Raw genomic sequence first — 8,785 nt, 5'->3', positions numbered from 1 at the left:
AGATTAATATTTAGGATTTGAGTCTAAGGTTGGCCGAAAGGATGGTATTAAATTAAATTAGTCGTTGCAGAAGCTTTGAATCAAAGGTACCAGTAATTTCTGACAATGATGTAGTTGTTACAACAAATTTTAAATGGCTGCCATTTACGAACGAGAAATGTCAAAGGATGATTCAAATTTAATTATTTACCAATCTCTATACTTTCTAAAACTATACAAGGTCTTCACTTCATAATAATCTAATGGCCCAAAAAAATTAAAATGTTGAGATACATCTATAATAATAAAAGATAAGGTGTGTGCATGCCAGTGTGTCTCGACCATAACTCCAAAACCATTAAACCTAGCGACCTGAAACCTTGCATGCATACTAAAGGAACTCCAAGGAAGGGCATGAATGTAAACTGGGTGTTTGGGTAAATTTAAACACCCATTTTAAAGATAATTAACAGGATTATTAAAACAAAAAACAGGCTTACTCTTTCTTGGTCAGCCCGCATTCACCTCGTAGGGGTCTTAATCAGCCAGTTTGGTTTGGTCGAATAAAACATGCCTTGCCTTGGAACCATGATGACCTCTCACAGACTAATTAAAGAATATTATCAAAATCTGTCTTCAGATTTGAGGATCGGAGCTGGTGGACTAAATAAGTGTCAAAATCTGGAGTGAAATCTGAAAATTTTAATAAATTAACAATTCTTATAACTAAGCATATATCTTATAACTAAGCCTTAAGCAAGGTTGTATGTGCTCCCTCCTCAATATTTACACAAGAAAATGTGAAATTGCCTAAGCATTAAATTTAACTTTTTCTACTGTTCTGTTTTTCTAGTTTTCCCAAAGTGTAACTTAATTAAGTGCAACAAAAATAATTAAGCAGGTGAAGGCTCCCCTGGCATGAGCAGTGGGCCTGGCGACTGTGACTCTCCATGGGGACATCCCCGGAGTTAGGAAGGCAAAACAAATTCGAGGATTACAATGAGTAAAGCAATGGGACAAGTGAACTATGAGTTCAAGAGAGAATTGAAAAATGGTTTCAGTGGCGACAAAGCAATGAATCCCCACACCACAGCAGTTGGAAAGATGGCCAAGAGATCAGCACACTCACTCTCAGCTGTCTAGCTTGGGTTTGAAATGTTTAACCTTTTATGTGATCTGCTTTCATTTAGGATGTTACTTCATTTCATTAGGAGCTTGGAACGATGCTGTCTTATATATAAAAGCAAATGAGATGTTGTTTGTTTGTTTGTGATGTTACTCTGAGCTCCAATGGTTAGTCGCAACAAAACTTTATGGGATCACTTTTTACGCCGTAGCCCATAGGGCAATGCCATCTAGAACAGTGTGTTTGTCCATACGTCCTCACAAACATACATCAATCAGAGCTAAGGATCTTGTCTCATGACACGGGGATGCGTTGAGTAATCATTACAGTTGCATATTTCACTAAAAGGAAATATAATAACCTTCTGTGGAACGTTTTGGGGTTCCATTAGGTGTCGTAAGTTAGGAAGGAGGTTTCAGAAATTTCTCAATACAAATATGCTTTTGAGACACGATCGACACGGACCTTGCTCCCGAATCTGGAAGCAAACAGATGACGACGGTTCGCTGGTTTGATATCTCAATACAATCGTGATTTATCATTATATTTTGACATATTAATACTAGAGTATTATTTTTTGATTGAAATGATGAATTATACTGTTTGGAATGAAAATATAGAGAACATGCTGTCAATGCCTGATGCTCGACTGAAGGTGGCGCAGGAATGTGGAATTTATTCGTTCATCGTTTGCCATTCACCGGTTTTTACTCAAGTCACTCACGAACCGGCTGTCCATGCCTGAAGTCAAAAAATTTAATAGTTACATTATTTGCTAACTGGTATCCCCACCCTGGTCATACTGTCCTCTTCAACTAAAGCATCAAACAAGCCCAGCTATGCCGCTGTTAGACTATCGGTCTTGTTTTTACCACGATGCACCTTACTTGGAGTTTTAAACAGTCATTTCTCACAATTCATAACTTATAAACACACTTATCCGATGGGAGAGCCATACATAAAGTGATTTATAAAAAGCCCAATTTTTTTCGGATTTCAACCTCAATACCTATATAATTGGTGTGATGATTAGCTCCGATCATCAAATATGGAGGGACCTGGCATTGCAGGTGCCTTTGCTAGTCTATACTATGAGAGCCGTTTGTGTCTCTCTGTCTGTCTAGGTGTGTGTCACTGTCTTTCTCAGAGATGGCTAAATGGATCTTCGTCAAACTTTCAGAGGTTCATCAGTGAGTGCCAGGGAATGTTTCAGGTGAAAAAAACCTTTTAAAAATTTGAAGATTTTTTTTCAAATCGCTCTGTAGTGCGTAAGCCTATGTAGCTATTTGAAAGGTAATATTAAATGGTCCTCACATGACAAATGAAATGATATGAAAACACATTCCTTAGTGAGTGGAGGGAAGTGTTTTAGGCCCCCACAAAAAATAGGGAAAAAACAAATTTGATTTCAACAAGATTCCAACAGCACCGGGCAAAGCTGAGCACCCCTGCTAGATATTGATGAACCAAAGATAAAAGCAATTTACTTACTTGAAAAATACTTTTCCAGATGTATCCAAAGCCAATATCTGTTTTTCCTCATTGGCTTCGATGTACTTCAAGTTACCTTTGAACTTTATTTGGCCTTCCTTGTTGGAATGAATGCAAGGGGCCTCGTAAGAATATAAATATATTTCTTTACGGGAATTGTTCAAGTACCAGCATGTCCCTTTCGTGCACGTGAGCAACTCAATATTCATGATGTTCAAACGATGAGACGACAAACTCAATTTATTGGGAATTTTAGGGACACAGAAGACTTCCGATTTTTGGATTCCAAATACCATATTTGGTAACCGAGGATCGATTTGCTGAACATCATCTGAATAAATGGAAAAAGGATAAATTTCAAACTCTTAATGAACACATTGCATTCATGAATTCATCATGAAGTGGGAGAAAAGAGGAACAAAATGGTGTAGTTGAAAAGTAGGCCCAATTTTAGGATTTTGACGAAGAGGGCATGGGAGGTTTCATTTGCAATGAAATCTGTTGATCTTACCCATAAAATGTAGCCATTTGTCTCCAACATACGTGTAAAGCTTGTTGTGCTCGTCGATTCCCCACACTCCAGACGGACCGGTTTTCACAAGCTTCATAGACTGCTCCGAGAATTTGAACCACTCTTCGCTACACATCCGCATCACCTTGTGATCAGTGTTCACTCCGAATACCGACTGGCCGGATGCGTGGATAAACTCGAAATCTTCACCCACTTGGTTACATTGGAGTGCTGCGTCCGCTGTAAGGAATGATTAAAATGAGCAAATTATTATGAACCATTCGTTAGTCTATCGATTGCGACGTCAAGTTTTGCAACTGTGAGGTCCGTCACAATCACAAAGGTGGACTACCGTATTTTTCGGCGTATAAGTCGATACGTATTTTTCAGAAATCCAGGCCTTGACTTGTATTCAGAATCGACGTATCTTTGGTTTAAGACAGTGGCTCCTAACCTTTTGGTGCTTTGTTGCTGCGACACTAACATGGCCATCTACAGATCCTCCTGACTCTCATGCTTACAATAAAAGTTAAATATTGTTGCACGGACCCTTCCGGTTAATACAAGGGACCGCGGAAGACCAGAACGGCTTGAACGGAGGCGACGATCAATATGGATTGTGCTATCAAACGCGGGAAGAGAAGAAGGGAAGAGGAAGAAGCGGGAGCTCGTAACTGTGGAAGGGGAACGAACTCAAACGGACACCAGAGTTGAAGGGAATGAGAAATAATAAAAGGGTTTATTGTAATAAGGATCGGGACTGGAAACGCGACGATAAATCTAATTCCTAAATTGGGATCCCATACACCAGACTCAACAACAGGACACAGGGATGAATGAACAAAAGAAATCGTCGTGTAATTGTGAATGTAGGGTGTGGTCTTATCTGTCCGTCGTCTTGCAGTGTATCGTCCAATGGTGCTCCAAACTCCGGTGCGGAGAAATCCCTCCGTCCGCCTTGCACGATTCGCTAGGCCCGAGCCAACGCCCTCGCCGTTTGCACACAAGGTCCCGCCCGTTCACAGCACCGAGCCTCGCTCCCGCACCACGCAGATAGTGAACCCACGACCACCAGGACCTCTCAAGACCAAGAAGAAGCGCAAGAGCTTCAAGCACAGAGAGATATCGTGCAGTGCAAGATAGCCAGAGACATGCAGTGCAAGAGGCAGAGAGTGCAAGGGCTAGAGCTAGAGCTGGAACTGCTGAAATGTCGTGCAGTGCACTTTTATAACCTGGGCAGTGACGCCACCAACCAGTGCCTTCCACCGAACCTTCCAGCTCCTTCCCTCCAATCACACGTTCCCTGTGGCGTGGTCATACCTCGTGGTGTAGCTGACGGCGGCCACCCGGCGGTGCCCCATTCTGGCTTCTTCCAAAGTCGTTGTAAGGGATGGGGATTTAATTACTGTGTGCGCTAAAGGGCCTATCTAAGTGTTTATATGTGCATGCATTGCCATAAGGGACAAAGGTTTGATTACCAGGTGTGACACACAAGGGCTGTTATCTTTAATCCCAACAACTACCTAGCACACGAACATCCTGGTATGTTCACAGGTATACTCCTTAACCGACAAACCGGACTAAACACACAGAACTTATTACAGGGCAGATTCCTTATCGCGACAGACGAAGCATGTTACCTATTCAGATCTACCAGACTCTAGATATTGCTCTACCCCACCGACATAACAATATGTATATAAATATAAACATACACTACATGCCTAAAAGTATGCGGATACCCCTTCTGATGAGTGGATTCGGCTGTTTCAGCCACACCCATTGCTGACAGGTATATATAATCAAGCGCACAGCCATACAATCTCCATAGACGAACATTGGCAGTAGAATGGGCCGTACTGAAGAGCTCAGTGACTTTCAACGTGGCACGGTCATAGGATGCCACCTTTCCAATAAGTCAGTTGGTCAAATTTATGCCCTGCTAGAGCTGCCCCGGTAAACTGTAACTGCGGTTATTGTGAAGTGGAAACGATCCAAGATACCCGAACCCTTGACATATTACGTGCCTTCGATACAGTCTGGCACCCCGCTCTGCTCAACAAACCCTCCTCCTATGGTATCCATGGAAATCTCCATGCTTAGCTTGCGGACTTCTTCTCTAGTTGAAGTCAACGTGTGGCCCTGAATGGATTTCTCTCATCTCCCCTTCCTGTTCAGGCTGGAGTTCCCCAAGGCAGTGTTCTGGGCCCTGTGCTTTTTGTGGTTTTCATCAATGATCTCTCTGACTCTCTTGAAAATCCTCTCTATCTCTTTTCTGATGACTCCACTCTCTGCCTCTCCATACCTCATCCCTCAAATCGGCAGTCTGCAGCCTCCTCACTTTCTGCAGACCTGGACAAAATCACAGACTGGTCAAACAAGTGGAACATGTCTTTCAATCCTGACAAATCTCACACTCTTACTATGTCTCTCCGAAAAGACTGTCTGGACAACCCTCCCATCTACTTTCTGAATAATCCTCTCCAAGAAGTTCTGTCACTCAAACTTTTGGGTCTCACTATTTGCCATTATCTTTCCTGGGAAAACCACATTTCAAATCTGGCCTCCAAAGCCAGTCGCCGACTGGGCATCCTCCGTCGTGCGAAGTCCTTCCTTGGCACACCTGAGCTCCTCACCACATACAAGGCTTTCATCCACAGCTCAATGGAATACTGTTCTCCCCTCTGGGCTGGTGCTCCTGCCTCTCACCTAGCTCGGCTTCACGCTGTTGAAACCAAAGCTTTCAGAATCATTGGAATCTCCCGCGATGAAGCTAACTCCGAGGGCCTTTCACTTACTCACCGCAGGCAGGTTGGTGGTCTTTCTGTCTTCTACCGACTCCACTCTGGCCTTGCTCCCCCAGCTCTCTCTGGGCTCTGCCCCCCAAATATTCCTACAGGTCGCACAATATCTGCCTGCAACCCTCTTATGGTTAAACTGCCAAAATCAAGACTCTCTGCTCACCTTCACTCCTGCATTCATCTTTTCTCCCACCTCTGGAACAAACTCCCTCACTCTCTTCAATCCCACTCCTCCCTCCAGGTCTTTAAAACAGCTGTTCACCACCATCTCTTATCTTCCCCCATCCAAAACCTTGATCTTTTCTACCCCCGCTAATTTCACCCCAGATCCACTTTTTTGAAATACCAACTTCTTCCCTGGAAGTCCTTGTAGTGTCCTTGTGTTTTATACTTGTCCCACCCGCCCCCCCCCTTCCCATGCCTCCTCCCCCCAAGCCCTCTCCCTCACACAGATCTCCCGATGTCCCTGCTCTCAAATGTTGTGTTTGTGCTTCCCCTTCTCTCCCCATCTTGTCTACCGCTCCCTTTATTATATACTTTGTGTGTCTGTTTGATTTTTTTTGTGTGTGATAAATGTTAGCTCTTTCACGAGCCTCGATTCTGTATACAAAAAAAATAAAAAATAAAAAAATCCCTCCTTCCCCTCAGCCATCTCTCTGCTTTCACTCATCCATCCCTCCTTCCACTCATCCATCATTCCTTCCACTCATCCATCATTCCTTCCACTCATCCATCATTCCTTCCACTCATCCATCATTCCTTCCACTCATCCATCCCTCCTTCCCCTCATCCATCCATGCCTCCTTCCCTCATCCATCCCTCCTTCCCCTCATTTCCCTCATCCATCCATCCCCCATTCCACTCATCCATCCCTCCTTCCACTCATCCATCATTCCTTCCACTCATCCATCCCTTCTTCCACTCATCCATCCCTTCTTCCACTCATCCATCCCTTCTTCCACTCATCCATCCCTTCTTCCACTCATCCATCCCTTCTTCCACTCATCCATCCCTCCTTCCACTCATCCATCCCTCCTTCCACTCATCCATCCCTCCTTCCACTCATCCATCCATCCTTCCCCTCATACATACATCCATTTCTCCAACCATTGATCATGTAAAAGACAATATGTGAATGTGTACAATCTCTGTATCTGAGCTATCATATCACATGTTACATTTACTTGTACAAATAAAATACATTTACTTCTTCATGCAGCTGTATGAATCAAATTGCCAACCCCTTTAAATGAACTTTTCTGGAGCATTATTTGGTTCCTCCTCAGAACACAAGGGTAGTCCAGCATGAACATGAGATTTTTTGAATGCCCCTTATTTTGTATTGTTTGGCATTTTATACAACTTATGGAATGTCCCTTCTTTTTTATACTTTGCCCCATGGCACATACCCTTTTATAAAGGGGCCTTTTCTCTGCCCCTGGCATTTTACCGAAGAATATAGTTGTTGGCACCATCTCTCAATGGTAAAGAATCACTTAAAAATTAAATAATTGGTTGTGTCCAGATCTTGATTCTAATGTTCACCAAATCTAACCATTTGGTCCTTGTCACACACACACACACACACACGCAACCTGTCCACCATGTTTCGGCCGAATCCGTCCACAACTTTTTGAAATATCATGATATATATCATTGACAGAGGTAAAAATAAAAGGGTTCATTCATTTCATTAACTGACATTATTTGAGGCCAATAATTATTTTAAACAGACCCTTCATACTTGTCTTTTAGGAACTTAGGGTTTAATGAAGTTCAGTAGAAACTCACCCAAAACAAGGCTGAGCATGATCCACAGGAAAAGAGTCTTCATCTTGCCAGGTAGTGATGATGTATGTCTTGTTCTCACTCTACACTATTTATTAGGTCCTTAATGTAAGTCAAATATTCAGTCAATATTGGTTAATCCGATGTTTGGTAACAAAATATTGTACAGATGGTAAAAATAATTAATGTTAAATACATATTTGGTCATATAATTAGTATGAAGCCCTTGTCTGTATTTGCTCTTGCAGTTATCTCTGAGTGAGGAAATCGGATAGTGTGTCGAGGTTAAATATGGACTCGAAGTGATGAGACATCATGTTTGATTTTCCAAGTCACGAAGAATGAATGAATGAATGATCGTTTTAAGGCCATTTTCCCAGCTAGAGCGGGGGTTAGCCTTGCGGGCCCCATGACAATCATGGTTCCCTGTTTGAGGCAATGTTTTTATGGCCGGATGCCCTTCCTGACGCCAACACTTGGTCACGCTCTTACGATGCGCAGGGATACGATGTACCTATTCTAAACCGGGGTACACACCGTGATCATTCATCCCAGCAAGCTGGTACTCAATTTGCCGACCTCGGAAGGATGACAGGCTGAGTCAACCCCCCTGGTGTTAATTCAGCGATCGACCAGGATTCGAACCCAGGATCCTAGGATCCCAAGCCGGCACCCGAACCGCTAAGCCAACACCAGGGACTTCCAAGTCACGAAGGATCGTATTAAATTACTCACCGATGACATTCAAAATGTTCGTAACTGGTAAACATATATATATATATACAGACTTGGCATTTAATATGGAATATTTTTTTGCGGGGGTGAACTTACTTTTCAAGATGACTTAGAACCAAAAGTTCATTGGAATTATGTTGAAATTATTCTAGATTTTGTTAATGTGACCTTTAAAAGAAACAAAAACCACTTGACATTTCAAAGCAAATAAATTGATCCTTGAAAGTGATGTAAACTGATATCGAACTCAATTCACGGACAGTACTGTGTTAAACTTCTGTACGTTTTCCAGAAGTATCTCTTTATTTTGCACATTAGCCAAAAAAAATTTCAACAAAAACAAAAGCTAAATTA

At 42.5% G+C, this 8,785-nt stretch overlaps 1 protein-coding gene across 1 annotated transcript; it reads right to left on the bottom strand.

Annotated features, from left to right (window-relative positions):
* Nucleotides 1–1,785: 1,785 nt before the first annotated feature.
* LOC137411831 (uncharacterized) lies at nt 1,786–7,742 on the bottom strand. The gene is made up of 3 exons (XM_068097112.2): nt 7,700–7,742; nt 3,108–3,347; nt 1,786–2,927 (listed from the first exon to the last, which is right to left on the bottom strand). Exons 1-3 carry the CDS (start codon nt 7,740–7,742, stop codon nt 2,593–2,595), a joined length of 618 nt encoding a protein of 205 aa, XP_067953213.1. The 3' UTR covers nt 1,786–2,592.
* Between the last annotated feature and the right edge of the window lie 1,043 nt (nt 7,743–8,785).

The sequence above is a fragment of the Myxine glutinosa genome, chromosome 11, assembly GCF_964187855.1.
Source record: "Myxine glutinosa chromosome 11, kmMyxGlut1.1, whole genome shotgun sequence".
NCBI classification, from domain to species: Eukaryota; Metazoa; Chordata; class Myxini; order Myxiniformes; family Myxinidae; genus Myxine; species Myxine glutinosa.
The sequence above is the reverse complement of the archived record's forward strand: the minus strand, read 5'-3'. Positions and strand labels throughout refer to the sequence as shown.